We start from the raw sequence: 22,690 nt of genomic DNA, 5'->3' as shown, positions 1-22,690 counted from the left end.
GATCAGTATTTGGCAGGATGTGGATATATAGGGGATCAGTATTTGGCAGGATGTGGATATATAGGGGATCAGTATTTGGCAGGGTGTGGATATATATGGGATCAGTATTTGGCAGGATGTGGATGTAAAAAGGATCAGTATTTGGCAGGATGTGGATATATAGGGGATCAGTATTTGGCAGGATGTGGATATAAAAAGGATCAGTATTTGGCAGGATGTGGATATATAGGGGATCAGTATTTGGCAGGATGTGGATATAAAAAGGATCAGTATCTGGCAGGATGTGGATATATAGGGGATCAGTATTTGGCAGGATGTGGATATAAAAAGGATCAGTATTTGGCATCGTGTGGATGTGTAGGGGATCAGTATTTGGCAGGATGTGGATATAAAAAGGATCAGTATTTGGCAGGATGTGGATATATAGGGGATCAGTATTTGGCAGGATGTGGATATATAGGGGATCAGTATTTGGTGAGGTGTGGATATATAGGGGATCATTATTTGGCAGGGTGTGGATATATAGGGGATCAGTATTTGGCAGGATGTGGATGTAAAAAGGATCAGTATTTGGCAGGATGTGGATATATAGGGGATCAGTATTTGGCAGGATGTGGATATAAAAAGGATCAGTATTTGGCAGGATGTGGATATATAGGGGATCAGTATTTGGCAGGATGTGGATATAAAAAGGATCAGTATCTGGCAGGATGTGGATATATAGGGGATCAGTATTTGGCAGGATGTGGATATATAGGGGATCAGTATTTGGCAGGGTGTGTATATATAGGGGATCAGTATTTGGCAGGATGTGGATATAAAAAGGATCAGTATTTGGCAGGATGTGGATATATAGGGGATCAGTATTTGGCGAGGTGTGGATAGGGATCAGTATTTGGCAGGGTGTGGATATATAGGGGATCAGTATTTGGCAGGATGTGGATATATAGGGGATCAGTATTTGGCGAGGTGTGGATATATAGGGGATCAGTATTTGGCAGGGTGTGGATATATAGGGGATCAGTATTTGGCAGGATGTGGGTATATAGGGGATAAGTATTTGGCAGGAAGTGGATATATAGGGGATCAGTATTTGGCAGGATGTGGATATAAAAAAGATCAGTATTTGGCATCGTGTGGATATATAGAGGATCAGTATTTGGCAGGATGTGGATATATAGGGGATCGGTATTTGGCAGGGTGTGGATATATAGGGGATCAGTTTTTGGCAGGATGTGGATATATAGGGGATCAGTATATGGCAGGATGTGGATATAAAAAGGATCCGTTTTTGGCAGGATGTGGATATATAGGGGATCAGTATTTGGCAGGATGTGGGTATATAGAGGATCAGTATTTGGCAGGGTGTGGATATATAGGTGATCAGTATTTAGCAGGATGTGGATATAAAAAGGATCCGTTTTTGGCAGGATGTGGATATATAGGGGATCAGTATTTGGCAGGATGTGAATATATAGGGGATCAGTATTTGGCAGGATGTGGATATAAAAAGGATCAGTATTTGGCAGGATGTGGATATAAAAAGGATCAGTATTTGGCAGGATGTGGATATATAGGGGATCAGTATTTGGCAGGGTGTGGATATAAAAGGGATCAGTATTTGGCAGGATGTGGATATATAGGGGATCAGTATTTGGCAGGATGTGGATATATAGGGGATCAGTATTTGGCAGGGTGTGGATATATAGGGGATCAGTATTTGGCAGGATGTGGATATAAAAAGGATCAGTATTTGGCAGGATGTGGATATATAGGGGATCAGTATTTGGCAGGATGTGGATATAAAAAGGATCAGTATTTGGCAGGATGTGTATATATAGGGGATCAGTATTTGGCAGGATGTGGATATAAAAAGGATCAGTATTTGGCAGGATGTGGATATAAAAAGGATCAGTATTTGGCAGGATGTGGATATATAGGGGATCAGTATTTGGCAGGATGTGGATGTAAAAAGGATCAGTATTTGGCAGGATGTGGATATATAGGGGATCAGTATTTGGCAGGATGTGGATATAAAAAGGATCAGTATTTGGCAGGATGTGTATATATAGGGGATCAGTATTTGGCAGGATGTGGATATATAGGGGATCAGTATTTGGCAGGATGTGGATATATAGGGGATCAGTATTTGGCAGGATGTGGATGTAAAAAGGATCAGTATTTGGCAGGATGTGGATATAAAAAGGATCAGTATTTGGCAGGATGTGGATATAAAAAGGATCAGTATTTGGCAGGATGTGGATATATAGGGGATCAGTATTTGGCAGGGTGTGGATATAAAAGGGATCAGTATTTGGCAGGATGTGGATATATAGGGGATCAGTATTTGGCAGGATGTGGATATATAGGGGATCAGTATTTGGCAGGGTGTGGATATATAGGGGATCAGTATTTGGCAGGATGTGGATATAAAAAGGATCAGTATTTGGCAGGATGTGGATATATAGGGGATCAGTATTTGGCAGGATGTGGATATAAAAAGGATCAGTATTTGGCAGGATGTGGATATATAGGGGATCAGTATTTGGCAGGATGTGGATATAAAAAGGATCAGTATTTGGCAGGATGTGGATATATAGGGGATCAGTATTTGGCAGGATGTGGATATAAAAAGGATCAGTATTTGGCAGGATGTGGATATATAGGGGATCAGTATTTGGCAGGATGTGGATATAAAAAGGATCAGTATTTGGCAGGATGTGTATATATAGGGGATCAGTATTTGGCAGGATGTGGATATAAAAAGGATCAGTATTTGGCAGGATGTGGATATAAAAAGGATCAGTATTTGGCAGGATGTGGATATATAGGGGATCAGTATTTGGCAGGATGTGGATGTAAAAAGGATCAGTATTTGGCAGGATGTGGATATATAGGGGATCAGTATTTGGCAGGATGTGGATATAAAAAGGATCAGTATTTGGCAGGATGTGGATATAAAAAGGATCAGTATTTGGCAGGATGTGTATATATAGGGGATCAGTATTTGGCAGGATGTGGATATAAAAAGGATCAGTATTTGGCAGGATGTGGATATATAGGGGATCAGTATTTGGCAGGATGTGGATGTAAAAAGGATCAGTATTTGGCAGGATGTGGATATATAGGGGATCAGTATTTGGCAGGATGTGGATATATAGGGGATCAGTATTTGGCAGGATGTGGATATAAAAAGGATCAGTATTTGGCGGGATGTGTATATATAGGGGATCAGTATTTGGCAGGATGTGGATATATAGGGGATCAGTATTTGGCAGGATGTGGATATAAAAAGGATCAGTATCTGGCAGGATGTGGATATATAGGGGATCAGTATTTGGCAGGATGTGGATATAAAAAGGATCAGTATTTGGCATCGTGTGGATGTGTAGGGGATCAGTATTTGGCAGGATGTGGATATAAAAAGGATCAGTATTTGGCAGGATGTGGATATATAGGGGATCAGTATTTTGCAGGATGTGGATATATAGGGGATCAGTTTTTGGCAGGATGTGGATATATAGGGGATCAGTATTTGGCAGGATGTGGATATATAGGGGATCAGTATATGGCAGGATGTGGATATAAAAAGGATCCGTTTTTGGCAGGATGTGGATATATAGGGGATCAATATTTGGCAGGATGTGGGTATATAGGGGATCAGTATTTGGCAGGGTGTGGATATATAGGGGATCAGTATTTGGCAGGATGTGGATATAAAAAGGATCCGTTTTTGGCAGGATGTGGATATATAGGGGATCAGTATTTGGCAGGGTGTAGATATATTGGGGATCAGTATTTAGCAGGATGTGGATATTAAAAGGATCCGTTTTTGGCAGGATGTGGATATATAGGGGATCAGTATTTGGCAGGATGTGGATGTAAAAAGGATCAGTATTTGGCAGGATGTGGATATATAGGGGATCAGTATTTGGCAGGATGTGGATATATAGGGGATCAGTATTTGGCAGGATGTGGATATAAAAAGGATCAGTATTTGGCAGGATGTGGATATATAGGGGATCAGTATTTGGCAGGATGTGGATATAAAAAGGATCAGTATTTGGCAGGATGTGGATATAAAAAGGATCAGTATTTGGCAGGATGTGTATATATAGGGGATCAGTATTTGGCAGGATGTGGATATAAAAAGGATCAGTATTTGGCAGGATGTGGATATATAGGGGATCAGTATTTGGCAGGATGTGGATGTAAAAAGGATCAGTATTTGGCAGGATGTGGATATATAGGGGATCAGTATTTGGCAGGATGTGGATATATAGGGGATCAGTATTTGGCAGGATGTGGATATAAAAAGGATCAGTATTTGGCGGGATGTGTATATATAGGGGATCAGTATTTGGCAGGATGTGGATATATAGGGGATCAGTATTTGGCAGGATGTGGATATAAAAAGGATCAGTATCTGGCAGGATGTGGATATATAGGGGATCAGTATTTGGCAGGATGTGGATATAAAAAGGATCAGTATTTGGCATCGTGTGGATGTGTAGGGGATCAGTATTTGGCAGGATGTGGATATAAAAAGGATCAGTATTTGGCAGGATGTGGATATATAGGGGATCAGTATTTTGCAGGATGTGGATATATAGGGGATCAGTATTTGGCAGGATGTGGATATATAGGGGATCAGTATATGGCAGGATGTGGATATAAAAAGGATCCGTTTTTGGCAGGATGTGGATATATAGGGGATCAATATTTGGCAGGATGTGGGTATATAGGGGATCAGTATTTGGCAGGGTGTGGATATATAGGGGATCAGTATTTGGCAGGATGTGGATATAAAAAGGATCCGTTTTTGGCAGGATGTGGATATATAGGGGATCAGTATTTGGCAGGGTGTGGATATAAAAAGGATCAGTATTTGGCAGGGTGTGGATATAAAAAGGATCAGTATTTGGCAGGGTGTGGATATATAGGGGATCAGTATTTGGCAGGGTGTGGATATATAGGGGATCAGTATTTGGCAGGATGTGGATATATAGGGGATCAGTATTTGGCAGGGTGTAGATATATAGGGGATCAGTATTTGGCAGGGTGTAGATATATTGGGGATCAGTATTTAGCAGGATGTGGATATTAAAAGGATCCGTTTTTGGCAGGATGTGGATATATAGGGGATCAGTATTTGGCAGGATGTGGATATAAAAAGGATCCGTTTTTGGCAGGATGTGGATATATAGGGGATCAGTATTTGGCAGGGTGTGGATATAAAAAGGATCAGTATTTGGCAGGGTGTGGATATATAGGGGATCCGTATTTGGCAGGATGTGGATATATAGGGGATCAGTATTTGGCAGGGTGTGGATATAAAAAGGATCAGTATTTGGCAGGATGTGGATATAAAAAGGATCAGTATTTGGCAGGATGTGGATATATAGGGGATCAGTATTTGGCGAGGTGTGGATAGGGATCAGTATTTGGCAGGGTGTGGATATATAGGGGATCAGAATTTGGCAGGGTGTGGATATATAGGGATCAGTATTTGGCAGGATGTGGATATAAAAAGGATCCGTTTTTGGCAAAATGTGGATATATAGGGGATCAGTATTTGGCAGGATGTGGATATATAGGGGATCAGTATTTGGCAGGATGTGGATATATAGGGGATCAGTATATGGCAGGATGTGGATATAAAAAGGATCCGTTTTGGCAGGATGTGGATATATAGGGGATCGGTATTTGGCAGGATGTGGATATATAGGGGATCAGTATTTGGCAGGATGTGGATATATAGGGGATAAGTATTTGGCAGGATGTGGATATATAGGGGATCAGTATTTGGCGAGGTGTGGATATATAGGGGATCAGTATTTGGCAGGATGTGGATATATAGGGGATCAGTATTTGGCAGGATGTGGATATATAGGGGATCGGTATTTGGCAGGATGTGGATATAAAAAGGATCAGTATTTGGCATCGTGTGGATATATTGGGGATCAGTATTTAGCAGGATGTGGATATAAAAAGGATCCGTTTTTGGCAGGATGTGGATATATAGGGGATCAGTATTTGGCAGGATGTGGATATAAAAAGGATCCGTTTTTGGCAGGATGTGGATATATAGGGGATCAGTATTTGGCAGGGTGTGGATATAAAAAGGATCAGTATTTGGCAGGGTGTGGATATATAGGGGATCCGTATTTGGCAGGATGTGGATATATAGGGGATCAGTATTTGGCAGGGTGTGGATATAAAAAGGATCAGTATTTGGCAGGATGTGGATATAAAAAGGATCAGTATTTGGCAGGATGTGGATATATAGGGGATCAGTATTTGGCAGTGTGTGTATATAAAAAGGATCAGTATTTGGCAGGATGTGGATACGTAAAGGATCAGTATTTGGCAGGATGTGGATACATAAAGGATCAGTATTTGGCAGGGTGTGGATATATAGGGGATGAGTATTTGGCAGGATGTGGATATAAAAAGGATCAGTATTTGGCAGGGTGTAGATATAAAAAGGATCAGTATTTGGCAGGATGTGGATATATAGGGGATCAGTATTTGGCAGGGTGTGGATAGGGATCAGTATTTGGCAGGGTGTGGATATATAGGGGATCCGTATTTGGCAGGATGTGGATATATAGGGGATCAGTATTTGGCAGGGTGTGGATATAAAAAGGATCAGTATATGGCAGGATGTGGATATAAAAAGGATCCGTTTTGGCAGGATGTGGATATATAGGGGATCGGTATTTGGCAGGATGTGGATATATAGGGGATCAGTATTTGGCAGGATGTGGATATATAGGGGATAAGTATTTGGCAGGATGTGGATATATAGGGGATCAGTATTTGGCGAGGTGTGGATATATAGGGGATCAGTATTTGGCAGGATGTGGATATATAGGGGATCAGTATTTGGCAGGATGTGGATATATATGGGATCGGTATTTGGCAGGATGTGGATATAAAAAGGATCAGTATTTGGCATCGTGTGGATATATTGGGGATCAGTATTTAGCAGGATGTGGATATAAAAAGGATCCGTTTTTGGCAGGATGTGGATATAGAGGGGATCAGTATTTGGCACACATTTGGCCTGCCAAATACCTGAAGGTTGTGAGTTTGATTCCTAGGTCCACCAAGCTGCCACTGCTGGGCCCCTGAGCAGGGCCCTTAACCCTCAGTTGTTTAAATTGAAATAAAATGTAATTCACTCTGGATAAGGGTGTCTGCTAAATGCCTTAAATGTAGAAGCAGAGCACATAAGTAGTATGATGAAACTTCTAGGTCTGTTCAGGAGGCAGGAGAATCCATCCATCCATCCATCCATCCATCCATTTTCTACCGCTTATCCGAAGCCGGGTCGCGGTTTTTAATTTGTGAAGATTTAATTTTTTAATTTTTAATTTTTAAATGTTTAATTTAATTCCCCAGTCAAAGGGCCAAATGGCGATGGAGTGAGGAAGAATGTGTTAAGCGGCGGCCTCGACAGAATCGTGGGATAACTGACGAGAGAGAGCATCCGGCTTTCCGTCCTACGCTCCCAGCCTGTAGGTCAGCGCAAAGTTGAACCTCCCAAAGAAGAGGACCCAACGAGCCTGTCGGGGCTTCAGCCTCTTGGCTGTCCGAAGGTACTCAGGGTTCTCGTGGTCCGTACAGACCAAAAAAGGTTGTTCAGCCTCCTTCAACCAGTGAAGCCATTCCTCCACGGCGGGTTTGACAGCCAGTAACTCACGTTTGCCAATGGTCTAGTTCCGTTCGGATGGGGAAAGATGACGAGAAAAGAATGCACAAGTGTGAAGTTTATTGTCCTTGGGGTCCCTCTGAGACAAAACAGCCCCAACACTGCTATCTAACACATCAACCTCCACCACAAATTGTTGAGTGGAATCCGGCAAGGTGAGGATGGGGGCAGAGGTGAAGAGCTGCTTAAGTTGTTTGAAAGCTTGCTCAGCTTGAGGTCTCCAAGAGTAGAGTTGAAGGGGGGAAGTTAGCTGGTGCAGGTGTGCTGTGACTGAATTATAGCCAAGGATCGACGATAAAAGTTGCCAAATCCCAAGAACTGCTGGAGGTGCCTACATGTCTTGGGGTGAGGTCAATGCCTAACAGCCTTGATTCTGTCTGGATCCATCGGAAAGTTCCCTGCTGCCAAAATAAAGCCCAAGAAGGTGTTTTTTGTAACATGGAACTCACATTTTTCAGATTTAACGTATAATTCGTTCTGTAAAAGCCTCTGAAGCACCACTTAGCCATGAATCCATGAACAGCATGATGCTACACTCCCGTAATTCCCTCTGATGCCGGGTAAGAGCCACTACCTCATCCATCTTGTTAGGTGAAGATCTCACATTTCCCATAATAGAAGGGAGAGTTGGTCTGTAAAGTCTCCTTTTAGTCCAACACAGAGCCCCAGCACAGTTCCCCCATCATCTCCTTCTTAGCTCGTGGGGAATATACGTTTTTTTCCTGTAATAGCATCGCCATGTTTTTAATTGGAATTTATTCTTAAAGGATATCAGCTGCTTCACTGACCAAAACAAATGACTTAAGCTATATTAGTGCAGAACATGTTAAATGAATAAATTTACATCCCAATGAAGTCTTGAGTTTATGTTACTATTATGACATTATAAATTCAGATTCGTTTCCTAAAATAGTTTCTAAAAGTCGATATTTTCCTAGACTAAGTGACTTTAAACGCAATATTTTTCCTGACTTACACAAAAAAACGTTAACAAATTGACATTACCGTAAACATGGAAAAGAAAACTCCATGCAAACACACAATGTTTAACAAAACTCAGTCCTCGTTTAATTGTTTTCAATTTTAATAACAGTTAATAACTTACATCACTGCAGCCTGGATAAATCACTTCATTTTAAATTTATTGCAAAACCTGTACAATATATACATTTGACAAAAAAAAGACTTTTTTCCTTTTTTACACATTCACAAGCATTTACCATAAACAAACACAAGTTAAGTCATACAAAATAAAAATAATGTCTGTGCAGTCATTAACTATCGGGAGCTGTGCATTTAAATAGAACTAAAATAAAAATTCTCCTTCTCGGGATATCTGTAATAAAGCAAAAGGGCTCAAAGTGCAGGCTGTAACAGTCGAGTGCCCTCTAGTGGTGCGGATGAGTTTGTAGTAACAGATGCACTCATGGGAAAATTTAGCTGGTTATTTAGTTTTTAAAAGCTCCACAGCGGCTGGCTCTACAGATAAACTCCTTCAGCATGTTCCCGTCAAACTGCCAGAATGCTGCAGTCTGAGTCACTTCGGTCAGATGGTCCACACAGAACTTAAAGCAGAATTCTTCAAGATCCTATTTGAGAAGGGGAGAGAGAGAGAGAGAGAGAGAGAGAGAGAGAGAGAGAGAGAGAGAGAGAGAGAGAGAGAGAGAGATCATGACTGATTATAAGAAGTAAAAGCCTTTATTTATCACATATATATTACAGTACAGTGAGATTATTTATTTGCATATCCCCTTGTTAGAAAGTTGGGGTCAGTGCAGAGAGAGAGACAGACATGATATAGCACCACTGTAGAAGGCCTTGAACCCCTGACCTTCTGATCAGTAACCCAGAGCCTTTACATATAGTTTAAACACCACTGCCCGAAATAGACTGATTAGTGGACTTACAGTAAAATGAATACTGAAATCGCCTACACTCAAAACTAGTTCTCCATTACCTGGAACCCTGGTAAAAAGTGGTAGTGAACAAGTTTACGATTATTTTTCTCTTTGAACTAAATTTAATCTCAGCTTTGACGTGGTGCTCTACCCTCAGGTTGCACATAACAGACATGTGAGTGGCTAGTGTCTTTATTTTCTCTCCAAATGTGAGGTGACTGTAAGATAGCTGTCATGATAGCAGCAGAAGTTGTCGTTGTTCCCACAAATCTGCGTGCTCCACATTGTGGAAAGATCATAGTTTCCCCTCAGTCTGATGTGTGCAGTACAGTACACGATGGAATTCATAACAAACAATATTAAAGTCTCTTATGTGCTTAAACATACCGAATAAAAAGCTTTGTTTTTATTCTAGAGCTAATACAGCGACCCAATTTAGAATAAATCTCTAGGGCAACAGTGAAAATCTATCATCACAGGGTGAAAGGAACAAGAGCTGGGCAAATGTTTTTCTTATCATCATCAAAATGAAACCCAGTGCTTATTTAATGGCTCACTCACATTTCCACACAGATAACAGTTCTACCTGTGCATTTTTAAAGCTTTAGACAACCCAGACAAAGAAAGTTAAACTTGTCATGAGCCAGAAGTTTTGTGTGTCCTGTAAGAGCAGGTGGGTCATTTGTACCTCAGCGTCGTATCTGACTGCAGCAGAAAGCAGGGAGAAAGCATTTTCTACAGTGATGCCCCGCTTTATGATGTGCTGACATAGCCGCTTTAGCCTGTTCTCACAGTACGAAGTTGCCAGATCCAATAGTCCTGCACAGAAAATAAACAAAAGGGGCAAAAAATGACCGGTGAACAGTGATGTAATGATCAATGCTTAATCAATTTTTTTATTTGCTGGTTATAGCCAGTTAAGGACACAGAAATATTGTACACTGATAATTATTCTAACATTTGTTTTTTTTTCCATGTACATATGAATTGTGTGTAGATGGACTAGAAACTTCTCATGCTCCATGTTGCACTCACCAATGGCATCCTCTGGAGGAAGATCTACTGTGTCTGTGTAGAGGAACTTGAGGAAGGACCTGTACACTGGGTAGGAGAACTGATCGATCTCAATCACCTCTTTCATATTTTCATTCCAATGGGATTGAAACATGGATCTGAAGTATTCACATCTGAGAAAGCAAATCATGGTGTGTTTGTATGTCAGGTGTCACAGCTGAACAGTTCATTCAAACTTGGATCAAATCAAACATACAAGAACCAAATAAAGACATGATCGCAGTGTGGTAGCAAATCGGAAATGTGTTTTGTGTGTATAAAGTTCTGTGTTGTTGTGTTAAAAAAGTTAAATGAGTTGTTGTAGCTGGAAACGAGGGCTTCTTGTAACCATTTCAGTAATAATTTTATATGCAAAACGCTTGCTAAACCTTTGTACTAAATCTTCTCTATTGTCCTTTCAAAAAACATCAAAGAAGTGTAAATAATAAAAACATGAAGTGCAACTGGAATAATATTATGCAAAACTATTCTTCACATGATGTGAAGCTCAAGTCAGACCATGACTCTATGTCCAAGCTGACATCAAATTCTCTGATAATGTCAACCTCTGCATGGCAAAAACAAACACTGTACACTTTTTAGTGCCAGTGAACTAATCTCACTTCCCACATTGAGTGTAATGGAGTGAAGCATGCACCTAATTTTAAGCACTGCTTTGTGGACATGAATGAATTTGCCCTCTATGCTGAATTTCAGGTCTGAAGTCTCAGGGCTGTCAAACTCTTTCTTCAGAGACTCGGCCACGGTCAGGAAATCATCGTGCTCTACAAGCAGAGTAAAAGATATGTTAATACACTTTAGCAAGATGACACATAGGCACACAATACAGGGCTCAACTGTGACCTGGAGAGAAGCTGAAAATGTGTTTTGAAAAAAATATTAAAAAAATGCATCACCGTCATCATACTGTACAGGATCATGAACTGATATGCTTCTGGAATAAATCTCTGATCCTCTTACATTTGGACCATGAAAAGCTATTCAACAATCTCACAGTAATATTAAGCTTCTCCAGACTCACCAATGGACAGGAGTCTCCACATGACAGACGGTGTTGCAAAGCAGGCGAAGACGTCGTCGGTGCAGCTGAAATGAGTTTGGTGGGGTAAGACAATGGACTGGCCTCTGCACTGGCCCCACACATACACCCGGCCACTCTGCGTCTTCGCTGCCGAGGTGTGTGTGGAGTGACAGGCTGCTACCTCCACAATCCTAAAGAATAATCAGAGGAAAGGGAGGGAATAGATAAGGAAACTCATCAGAGGCTAAAAACCAGCCGAGGAACCATATTAAAGCATTCCTGAACAGACTTTAGGTCCAAAATTCCTCTCAGTAAATTTTTCTTTATATAAAATGCTATCTTCCTGCAATTGTGGGAAGAGGAAAACAAGAGCAAGCTGACAGGAAAGGGATCCAAGACACAACAATGTGAAGTACTGGCATGCTGACCATCCACACACACACAGACACACTGTCATTATCTCAGTGTGCCACACCCAGCATTTAGTCATAATAGCCTGACTTGTGCACTTAGAAAAATAGAAAACAAAAATAACTGCAAGCAAAAAAGTACTACAAAACTACAAATCCACCGTCATACCTCTCTTTTTCAGCCATGACCTGAACAGGGCTAAGCTGATTGCTCTTGTTGCCTGTGCCAAGCTGACCATAAGTGTTGGCTCCCCATGCATATAACAGTCCCTCGTCTGTTAGTGCAAGTGAGTGGGCATAACCACAGGCTATCTGAAACACATGGCAAAACCATTATCTCAATACAATAAGCTAAATGAGATTTATCTTTGCATCAACATACAACGGTTTCATTACAATATACTAACCAATTAACTAAAATTTAGTTATTTTTTAGTTAAAATTTTAACTAAAAAATGACCTGCATGATGCAAACACCCTGCAGCGCTGCTAGACGGCATGGTGTCAGCTGATTTCCATTGTTCCCCAAACCAAGCTGTCCATTACCATTATATCCCCAACCATACACCTAAAACACACAGGCACACACAGCCAAACATACAAAAAATATAAACATAAACAAAACAGACATGATAGAATTGTAAGAATGACTTCACAAAAAGTTGATGATGATGTGGTCTGTCACTGAGATTATGATTGTACCAGATACTGCTCAAAATCTGACAAATGAAAATATGTACATCTCTTTGGACTAAGTGAAGAATTAAAACTATGGCATGTTCGCTTTTACCTCTCCGTTGTCCGTTACCGCCATGGAAGAAGTCTGACCACAGGCTATGCTGACCACTACTTTGTTAAGGAGGCAGCTGGAGACCCTGCGTGGTGTGGGCTGGTTGGACGTGGAACCTGATCCTACTTGACCGCAGTTATTATAGCCCCAAGCAAACACCTGGGTGACCAACCATTTGAAATGATAAGTGATGTACAAACCAATAAATAACAAACAACTATTAAATACTTGTTTTATTAAGTTTTAAAAGTTTTTAGTCGTGTATCACAAGTTCCCACTTACAGTAAGCACAATGTCACTAAACAGCCAAGCTGACAGATATCTGACGTGAGGCTGAAGCAGTTTAAGTAATTTATTATCACAATATATTATTATTATGTTTTTTAACATGCATTGACCTATGATGCTTGCGAAAAATTGTACTGCATGAAATGAACACTAAGATCATGTGGGTTTATTGGACAACCTGGATTTACCACCCATGTAAAAAAATAAATAAAGAAATCACTATTAATATTAAAGGCAGCAGCTCAGACTTCAGACTCTCACCTCTCCATCATGGGTGAGGGCGACTGAATGGTGTGATCCACAAGCCACCTCGATCACCCTCTTGTTCTGGAGGTTAGTAGATACAAGCACAGGAGACACTCCCTGATTGGTGGTACCGTTCCCTAGCTGACTGTATCCGTTATGTCCCCATGCGTACAGCTGGCCTTCTGCAGAGCCAAACGATGCACTGATCAGAAAAGACAAAATACTGGCACTAGAATATTTCACAATTTTGGATGTGCTTGGGTGATATAAATATCTTTATACAGACATTTTCATGATTGATCCACATGTGATAAAATGAGGTAAACGTAACTCTTTTTTCTTTCATTTCCTGAAACTAAGTCTAGCCCCAAATTACAAAACAGCCCTAAAGTTTCACAACAGTTTGCTTTACAGTTGACATTACATACTGTATTGTATTGTAAATCAGGAAAATGTGAATAGATTGAGCAAATATATTCAGTATATTCAGAATAGCAACGAAATCATGATGAGCAGAGAAGGTAAAGCTTATTTTATAGATAATAAATATAACTTAGTATATGTAAATTTATGAGAATTGGTTCCCAGACTTTTTGGACAGCTTGTTTTGTCCCTTGGAAAACATTCCATAGTGATGAGAACCGCAAGTAGTACACATTCTCTTTATGCAATACACAATTGTGTCTTTAATGTAGTTGCTGGTGTAACCTAATTGCTTAGCGAGAATCTTAGTAACAGTGTTAGTAACTTACCCTCTGTTGTGAGCAGCACATGTGGCCCACTGCCATAGCTTACACTGACCACCTTCTTCCCACTCAGACAGTTTAGCTTTTTAGGGACGATGGTGCTTGTGCTGTCCCCTGTGCCCAGGCAGTTGCTGCAGTTCAGCCCAAAGACATAGACCTGTACAATAAAACAACAATAATACACAGGATTCCTCCATATAAGCACAATATCAAAAGAATTGAATGTAGTTTGAGACTTTATTTTACATTAATAACTAGAATGAACTGGGTAAATACAATGAAACTCATATGCAGGTCAATAATATGATTGTAATTAATTGATTTGATTGATGTACAGTCCAAGCTAAATGTATAGTATAGTGTTATTTATGTCTGTATTTTTCAGAATCACCAACAGCTGGAACCAGATTCCTTGTGTATCTCAACACACTTGGCCAATAAACCTGATTCTAATCTGGTACTGCTTAGCCTCCTTCTAACTGACTGGGTTATGAATCCTACTTCACATCACATCACACTCACCTCGTTATCATGGGTGATGTAGATCGCCTCATTGGCAGATGTTCCAAACACGCACGCCTGACGTATTGACGCAGCGTCCTGTGCACTCAGAATGCTAAACAGGGGCCATTTGCTTACATCCACCATTGCTGTACAGTTGAAGCTCCAGGGTAAAGGGGAAACAGGTTTGGGTGGGGCAGAAGCAGATACAACACTAGAAGAGGCACTGTGGCTACCGCCACTGCTAACACTAAACACACAAAAGTTACATGTAAGTACAGACAGAACAGCAGAACTACAATCATAACCAGACATTTACAAAATAACATACATTCCAGTCAGTACATCCCACATCATTACATGTTTTTTCATGTTAATGGCTGCCAATAGCTCTGGTGGATTTTTTTGTTAAAGGGTCAACCACAGAAAGATGATTGCCAGAGCACATTAATATAGAAATTGTGCCTATAGCTGGGAGATCATGGGTTCAAAACCTGTACGTAGCTGTGACAACGAGGGGTGGTTATTTAGAGGGCAGATAGCTTTCCTCTGGATGTGTTTGTTTGCCCTGTGATATTGCCTGAGCAGCAATTCCATAAGATGCAGTGGTTGTTTTCGCTGGTTGGCAAATTTCTTCCAGTTTCTTTCATAGATACTGGAAAATTTCCCTCCAAACTAAACTGATGCTAGTTTTAAATCTCTACATCTGTGACACTGACACAAGCACAATGACACATTCTGACTTTTGTCAATCAAATACAACATAACTGAAGGTATATTTATAGTAATGTTACTGTGATCATGTTTTTGTTCTGGTCACTTTTACATTAGATTTCTACGCAGTACAGCAACTGAACTCTTACACAATAAACACATTGTCCAATATCCATGGAAATCTACGCAAAGATGAATAGACACCAAAGTGCAGTATTATCTCTTATCTATAAGCCTTTGTTTAGAGAACAGTAATATAAATGTCATGTAATCCTGTTAGCTTTCTGACCTGACGATACTAGAAAACACTGAAAGCTTATTACTGAAAAGTCTAGAAGTCCATATGCGATGAGCTAGTGATGGAAGTGAGGATACAACCGAAAAACAACAATAATGCGACAAATATGTCAACAGCTAACACAAGCTACTAGCTAACTGAATAACAGAGTTAGCTTGCGCTGTGTACGTTAGCATTAGCAAACGTATTAGCTACTACATTAGCTCATTAGCTAGCCAGCTTTATAACTAGCCAGAAAGACAACTGTTAGCTAAGACAGCTATTAGCTATCATAACCCGTATAGTACTGAGGTACTGACCTACAGCATCGCTCCATCAGCAAACTGGATAGAACTGAGAGAGAGAGAGAGAGAGAGAGAGAGAGAGAGAGAGAGAGAGAGAGAGAGAGAGAGAGAGAGAGACCTACCAAACAACGAAAGCTGATTGTTTCAGATAATATTACCGACTGCGGCTTCTACAGTTTTCAGCGTTCTAATGTTACCAGTTCTCTCTCTCTCTCTCTCTCTCTCTCTCTCTCTCTCTCTCTGTGTGTGTGTGTGTGTGTGTGTGTCGTCAGTCAGTAATCCCATTCATCCCACTCAGTCTGACTGTACAAAAGAAAAGACCATGAAGTGCATTTAATGAACAAAAACAAAACAAGAGAAATGTAAAATTTATATTTGAAGCTGAATAATCTAAACAAACAAACTAGCGTTTTGCTTTATAAAAAGTATGTACATTTACAGCAGACACTCTTATATCCAGTTATCTAATTCTTTTCTCTATACAACTGAGCAATTGAGGGTTAAGGGCCTTGCTCAGGGGCCCAACAGTGGACCTGGGATTCAAACTTACAACCTTCTGATGGGTAGCCCAACACCTTAAATATTTAATTATTTACCCTGTAAACTAATTTAATAGTTTTAATTAATTTGCATTGATGGTATAGTTTATTCTACATTGTTTACAATACCAAACTAAAGAGCTTTAATGTTTTGTTTACTCGATCATCAAGCGATTGTTTATTTCAATATAAAAATCATTTAATGCAAAGTGAAGATTCAGATAATTTATCGAGCGATTCCCGTCATTTTAAATGTGCATTGTACATAGGAAAGGTTCCACCCTTTGTCCAGAGGAATGCTGACTAACTTGAAGTCACGTGGTATGTTGCAATAACTGCCGTGTATATATATGACAACAGACTGTGGCTTTTCAGTGCAGCTCTTTACTCGTGTTTGGTTTCCTCTGAACAACTCCTTTCTGAAGACTGTTGACATATTTCTCCTGTGGGCAAAAGGTAGGTGTTCCTCTCAAACAAAACAGGTTATTGACATCGTATCAAGGAATACATACAATGGGGCCCAATCTTCAGAAGCAGTCCAAGGACAAAAACTTCAAAAAGGTGCCCCATGTGGTCTTAATGGGCCTGGACTCTGCTGGGAAATCCACTCTGCTCTACAAGCTCCACCGAGGGGTCATCATGGAAACATCACCTACCATTGGCTTCAACGTGGTCACTTTAGAGCTGAACAAGAAGACAATGCTGACTGTTTGGGACGTAGGTGGACAGGGTAGTCTGAGGTCTAACTGGAGGTACTATCTGGAAGGATGCAAGGCGCTGGTGTTCGTGGTAGATTCCAGTGACAGGACACGCATGGAGGAAGCAAAAATGGCTTTGAAGAGCATTTTAAGTGACCAGCACCTGGAAGATGTTCCATTGATGGTCTTGGCTAATAAAACAGACCTACCAGACTCAATGGAGTTAAATGAGGTGTGCCAACAGCTGGATTTAGAGAGCTACACCAAAAGGATTTGGGAAATCCAGGCATGTAGTGCTTTGAAAGGACTGGGACTGCACCAGGCTTTCCTGTCTGTGGCTAAACTGATTCAGAAACAGTGAAGGAATATAGCTTCAATAAACATGTCCAATATTAAATATGAAGTGTTAGAATAACCAGAATTCTGAATACCAAAAAAAAAAAAAAAATGGTAGAGAAATGGCACCAAAGATGTGTAATAAAGCAATGTCTGATTTATTTATGTGAATAGCTTAGGATAAACTGATGTACATATTAATGCATTATACTGACTAGGTGGTTTAAGTAAATTATTATAGACTGTAGCAATACAAAGATCATAATATAAAAAAATTAACATGTTAATTTTTTTTTAAAGTTAACATGTTGCTGTGTTGTGTGTGTTTAAGAGGTAGAGGTAACTTCATGGGTGTGTTTCAGGTACACCTTATCATTTACTTAGTCATATGCTTTGTCTTTTGTTCACCAAAGAATTTATTAAACAACTATTTATTAAAATGTAATCAAGTTCATAATGAGTTCATGTGTGACAGCAAATCTGTGCAATAATTTAAAAAAAAAAAAAAACACAAACAAACAAAAAAAAACCCCCCACAATTGTTAAGATCCATTAACCGAACCGACAAATAATCCACTTACTGTTAGGATTGGGTAATTAGGGCAAAAATCACTGTGTGGTACACTTACAATTGATAAAAAGCATTAATATCTGACAAAGTCACAAAAATTAACAATAATAATAATAATACATTTTATTTAAAAGGTGCCTTTCTGAACACTCAAGGTCACCATACAAAAGAAGATGAAAATATATATATATATATAGTTATAAAATAGTTACATAGAAATACAAATTGGACCAACATTACAAATCATGATGTAGAATAAGCTAAACTAAACAGATGAGTTATATATAAGGACAATATAAGGAATCACATTTCAGAATCTGCTCACTGTCACTGTTCTGTCTCTCAATGTTTCTGTCTAAACAAACAGACAAACCTGCATATCTACGTCTTCTTATTCTTCTTCATATATTGATGTGATTTCTGTAGATCTTTCCATGACTGCCAAAGCAAGAGTCCAGGCACCACAACCCACACTCCATTAAAGAAGACCAGGTAGACCCATAGGTAGAGCCAATTCTTGGTATTCAGGTTGGGACTTCCTATAAGCCAGTCTGGGCAGAAGGTCATCCAGCCTCCATATAGCTCACACACACACAGGCTGATTTGAACAAAGTGCCTTAAGTATAGAAAGAGCAGACGGTGATGGTGTTAAAGATTACACAGGTGTATGGTGATGACACAAGAAGGCTCACTTTGTGTCTTACTTTTTTTCACCCATAGAGATGACTGGGATTTTACTCCATAGTTTTGTTATTTTTGTAAAGAATTCAGTTTAAGTGCACATCAGTCTTTCTACAAGAGTGTGCAATTTACTAACTAAATTTAATAACAAACAAAACTAACACAGATACCTGAATCTGATTTCAATAAATCAAAAAATTTTAAAGTTTCTTTCAAAGAAAATAATTTAATAAACATACCAATATTTTACGAATGATCTTGAGTTAAAAAAAAAACAAAAAACAAACAGTACAGAGAATGTGGAAAAAAGGGACAGCAATACTATTTGAGAATATTTATATGATAGCCAAAAAGAGAAAAACATTTTAAAAAATAAAATTGTTTTCTTCTAGAAGAGGATGCTAACTTTTGTGCTGAATTTTATCTTAAGGCCGAATTTTGTGTAAGGTTTGTATTAGAAATTCTGCTGCCATTTGTACCTGTAATACTTGTCTTTAATAATAGCGTAGACCAAAACCAGTGCTAGAAACCCGTCCAAGACGACAGTCAGCAGCTCCAAGGATACGATGGTTGGGTCTGAATGAAGCCAGCGCTGATCTGCCTTCCCGTATTCTTTCCCTACAAGATATGATACACAGCAAACACTCTCATTCCTGCATTCAGGGAGTCCCAGACAGTCCATATCCTATTCTGTACCAACACTAAAGCCACCTTAAACAGGTCATCACTCTTCAAGAAAGGTGATAATCAAGGGTACCTGGTCAGTGAGGCACAGATAAAGCTATCAATGTGTTCTTTGTTAAAATGTCTTTTTTGTGTGTGTCTGCAAAAGCATCTGCTGTTTCTGGCTTAAAATGACACACTAAAGAGCAACACACAGGATTCCAGTCAAAGTTAATTTAGCTTACATATAAAATACACACTCAAACACAAAGCTCTTTCACCGAATATTAACAGATTTTTCTTGCGATAATAATCAGCCCATCTGCTATATTTGGACAATACCAAATGTACAGGAAAAACTTTAACCTTGGTAATTACAATATGCCTTCATATTCATATACATGTGTGTATATATATATATATATATAAAATATACACCCACACATACATACAGTATATATTTTTTTTATAGTTTTTGTAGCTCTAACTAAAAATTATTTAGTAATGACACACAGACTATGTAGGTGTACAGACTAGGTTTTATTATTGGACGTCGTTTTAATGGACCTCTCTACAGCTTGTGTACATGAGGGTGGAGTGTGGAGGGATGGAGGACTGCATTTATTAAAGTAAAATCCTTCACTTTCTCCTGTTAAACGATTACCATGTAGTTTTACTATCTAAAGTTTTAAATGTTTTATGGATTTGTTTGTTTCTTTTTTTTTTTCTTCAAAATTTTCAAAAAGGTTTGTTCAGATTTAGGTGTGAATACCAGTATCTCCAAACATTTCATTACAATTTTGACTCACTGTATCTGTATTTTCACTTTAAATCTAATCTCTTCCATGGTCTTCAAAGCCTACGTCTCATTTCTTCTAGCATGAATCATGTCCTAAAGCCACAGAAACACTCTTTTTTGGAAAGATTCTATAAAGCCTTTTACCCACTCGCACACTACCATTATTCACCACTAGATAGCGCCCAAAGCACTTTTCTTATTTTAACACGTGGACTAAACTACTATAGCTTCACCCGAACAGGTTTATTTAAACTTAAGACAATAAAAACAGACCTTGCACATTTTTTATAAAAAGCATGCGATATAACACTTACACAACTCGGCAAAAATACCATCTGATGTTGCAACGGTTCCGACCAGTGACATGTAAACAAACGAACCCTCCTGAAAAAACCCCAAAAACAAAACATGTGACTGACGTCCTCTCTAATTCCTGATCTAAACACTACACACACTTACTTACCAGAGTGAAGTGGACGATGGCATCGTAGAACAACCAGACCAGGACCCACCTATCGGTTGCTGAACATTTTTTGCCGCAGATTTGCGCCAAAATCAAACCGACGCCAAACTGTGCGGTGCAAGCGAGAAGAGAAACGACTGTGACTGGGGTAAAAAGTGCAGGATCCTCCTTCATCCCGGCTCCAGGCGTTTTACATCAAACAGAACTTAAGCAGAAGTTGCAAGGACGTGATATGAGGAATCAACGAATGAACTTTCTTCTCTCTTCTTGGTTGGTTCAACCATCTTTCGACTTTTAGCTCCTCCCAAAAAAAAGATGGTCAGAGTCCAAAATTCAATTCATTTCTAATTGAAAATGTCTCAATGCAGCTTTTACAGAACATAAACATAGAACAAACGGTTATTATAAAGAATAATATAAAGATTAATATAATACAAATATTCAAGGTTAATGTTAGATATATTTAAATTTGTTTGTATTTATCACCAATGAGCAAGTCTGAGGTGACTCAGGTGACTGGTGAAGAAAAACTCCCTGGAAATGAAGGAAGAAACCTTGAGAGGAACCAGACACAAAGGGGAACCTCATCATCATATGGGTGACACTGAAGGGTGTGATTATAAATATACAGTCTCATCAATGTTGTACTGATGCAAAAGACCACATGAAGTTGATGTCTCCTCTTTAGTATAGCAGAGTCTAACTGGAGCTGTAAGATCTCTAGATGCCTCAGGATCCTCACAGAGTCACCCTCATCTCAGTGGAGGTCCAACATCTTCATCGCACGGAAGACAATTGGAGCTGGTACAATTTTTGGATGCCCCAGGATCGGTAGAAAGAGAGAAGAAGTGGACAGGGATTAACATAGCTGCTGTTCATAATATTAGCAAGTACTAGATGATAATGTGCAAAATCTGAAGGTAGAAGTGAAAAACGTTGAACCAAAAGACATATTTGGTATGGATTTTTTTCCCCCAGAGAATATTTTAGAGCGAAACGCAAAAATAGGTTATCATTGTTTATTTTGGATTTGTTCAAATCAGAGATGAGTCCAAAAGGTCCTGAGTAAACAACCATTTATTTTCCTGGACGATCTTTATTACCAAGGACCTTTTATATCCAGCTTCCCAGTACGGGGTGATGTCGGCTTCAGGATCCCAGTTTCAATCCTGAGCTCACAGCCAGGGTTTCCTCTCACCTCATAAAATATACGGTTACGTAGACCAGTTATTATGTTGGCTTTGTAGAAGCCAACATTCTGTTTTCCTATTTAAGCTTAGACAAAAATTTATAAAGTTTAATGCGGCCTAGGGCTATATGTTGTAGACCCTGGTCTGAAGTTTGTTGCTATTATTTTTCTAAGCGATCCGAGTACTGGTAATTCCGGTACCGTGTCTCAAATTGGCCTTTTTTCCCCATAGACTCCCATTATAAACTTGAGGTTTATAACTCGGCAAGCTTTAGAACTATCTACACCGAACTCGGCCAGCTCCTTTAGGGTGACACTGAACAAAAGTTTAAATTGGTTTACTGACTGGCCTTCCAGTTGTGCTGCAGCCCCACCCCCAAAATATGCACAACATCGGCATGCGACACAAAAACACTCAGCCCAATGAGGGGAACTTCCTCAGGAGTATTCGGATGTCACATGCTCGTCTCCACTTGCCTCCAAATGTTTTTCACCCTATCTTTCTGTCCACTTGCCTCCAAAAGTAACACTGACCCTTATGTCCACTCACCTCCAAAAAGCACGGGCCTTTGCGAATACTTGCCTCATCAAAGCCAACATCGTTTGTCGCGACGAATTTTACAAATCTAGTTGTAAACTGCTCATACACACGAGAGTGCGTAGATGTGTGGACAGGGACCTGTGATGAACTGCCATCATCCTCTGTTGTATTCCTGCCTCAAACCAAAACCTCCTGAATTTGACTGTGGACGGGTGATTGAGAA

The 22,690-nt window shown here is 39.6% G+C and overlaps 3 protein-coding genes and 1 pseudogene across 7 annotated transcripts; 1 reads left to right on the top strand and 3 right to left on the bottom strand.

The window, feature by feature from the left end:
- The window catches only part of LOC113648774, a 52,602-nt pseudogene extending 44,302 nt beyond the window's left edge, over window positions 1–8,300 (bottom strand).
- A 483-nt stretch (window positions 8,301–8,783) lies between these two features.
- Window positions 8,784–16,238, bottom strand: LOC113648771 (RCC1 and BTB domain-containing protein 1). Of its 5 annotated transcripts, none has more exons than XM_027156120.2 (12): window positions 16,110–16,238; window positions 14,713–14,941; window positions 14,197–14,347; window positions 13,460–13,626; window positions 12,911–13,069; window positions 12,581–12,688; window positions 12,290–12,432; window positions 11,711–11,901; window positions 11,327–11,453; window positions 10,651–10,802; window positions 10,304–10,434; window positions 8,784–9,306 (listed from the first exon to the last, which is right to left on the bottom strand). In XM_027156120.2, exons 2-12 carry the CDS (start codon window positions 14,836–14,838, stop codon window positions 9,166–9,168), a joined length of 1,596 nt encoding a protein of 531 aa, XP_027011921.2. In that variant the 5' UTR covers window positions 14,839–14,941; window positions 16,110–16,238; the 3' UTR covers window positions 8,784–9,165. The 5 variants fall into 5 exon arrangements, with proteins under 5 accessions (XP_027011921.2, XP_027011919.2, XP_027011924.2 ...); XM_027156118.2 differs by having other exon boundaries at window positions 16,003–16,159; XM_027156123.2 differs by lacking the exon at window positions 16,110–16,238 and adding an exon at window positions 15,729–15,967.
- A 635-nt stretch (window positions 16,239–16,873) lies between these two features.
- Window positions 16,874–18,018, top strand: arl11 (ADP-ribosylation factor-like 11). The gene has a single exon (XM_027156135.2). The coding sequence runs from the start codon at window positions 17,040–17,042 to the stop codon at window positions 17,583–17,585; it is 546 nt and encodes a 181-aa protein (XP_027011936.1). The 5' UTR covers window positions 16,874–17,039; the 3' UTR covers window positions 17,586–18,018.
- On the bottom strand, window positions 17,696–21,038 carry ebpl (EBP like). Its single transcript, XM_027156132.2, has 4 exons — window positions 20,738–21,038; window positions 20,589–20,658; window positions 19,292–19,430; window positions 17,696–18,747 (listed from the first exon to the last, which is right to left on the bottom strand). The coding sequence occupies exons 1-4, from the start codon at window positions 20,909–20,911 to the stop codon at window positions 18,513–18,515; spliced, it is 618 nt and encodes a 205-aa protein (XP_027011933.2). The 5' UTR covers window positions 20,912–21,038; the 3' UTR covers window positions 17,696–18,512.
- Window positions 21,039–22,690: the final 1,652 nt, after the last annotated feature.

The sequence above is a fragment of the Tachysurus fulvidraco genome, chromosome 18 (genome assembly GCF_022655615.1).
Source record: "Tachysurus fulvidraco isolate hzauxx_2018 chromosome 18, HZAU_PFXX_2.0, whole genome shotgun sequence".
In the NCBI taxonomy this organism is placed as follows: Eukaryota; Metazoa; Chordata; class Actinopteri; order Siluriformes; family Bagridae; genus Tachysurus; species Tachysurus fulvidraco.
This window is presented reverse-complemented; position numbering and strand designations above follow the sequence as displayed.

Bases quoted from the DNA above. Each gene is read 5' to 3' on its own strand.
- arl11 (XM_027156135.2), top strand. From the start codon at position 17,040: ATGGGGCCCAATCTTCAGAAGCAGTCCAAGGACAAAAACTTCAAAAAG.
- ebpl (XM_027156132.2), bottom strand. From the start codon at position 20,911: ATGAAGGAGGATCCTGCACTTTTTACCCCAGTCACAGTCGTTTCTCTT. The intron at 20,659-20,737 runs GTAAGTAAGTGT...GGGTTTTTTCAG, and splicing joins CCATCGTCCACTTCACTCTG to GAGGGTTCGTTTGTTTACAT. The intron at 19,431-20,588 runs GTAAGTGTTATA...CATATCTTGTAG, and splicing joins TGGTATTTTTGCCGAGTTGT to GGAAAGAATACGGGAAGGCA.
- LOC113648771 (XM_027156118.2), bottom strand. The intron at 13,070-13,459 runs GTGAGAGTCTGA...TTGGTCACCCAG, and splicing joins CCCTCACCCATGATGGAGAG to GTGTTTGCTTGGGGCTATAA. The intron at 10,803-11,326 runs GTGCATGCTTCA...TTGCTTTCTCAG, and splicing joins AAAGCAGTGCTTAAAATTAG to ATGTGAATACTTCAGATCCA.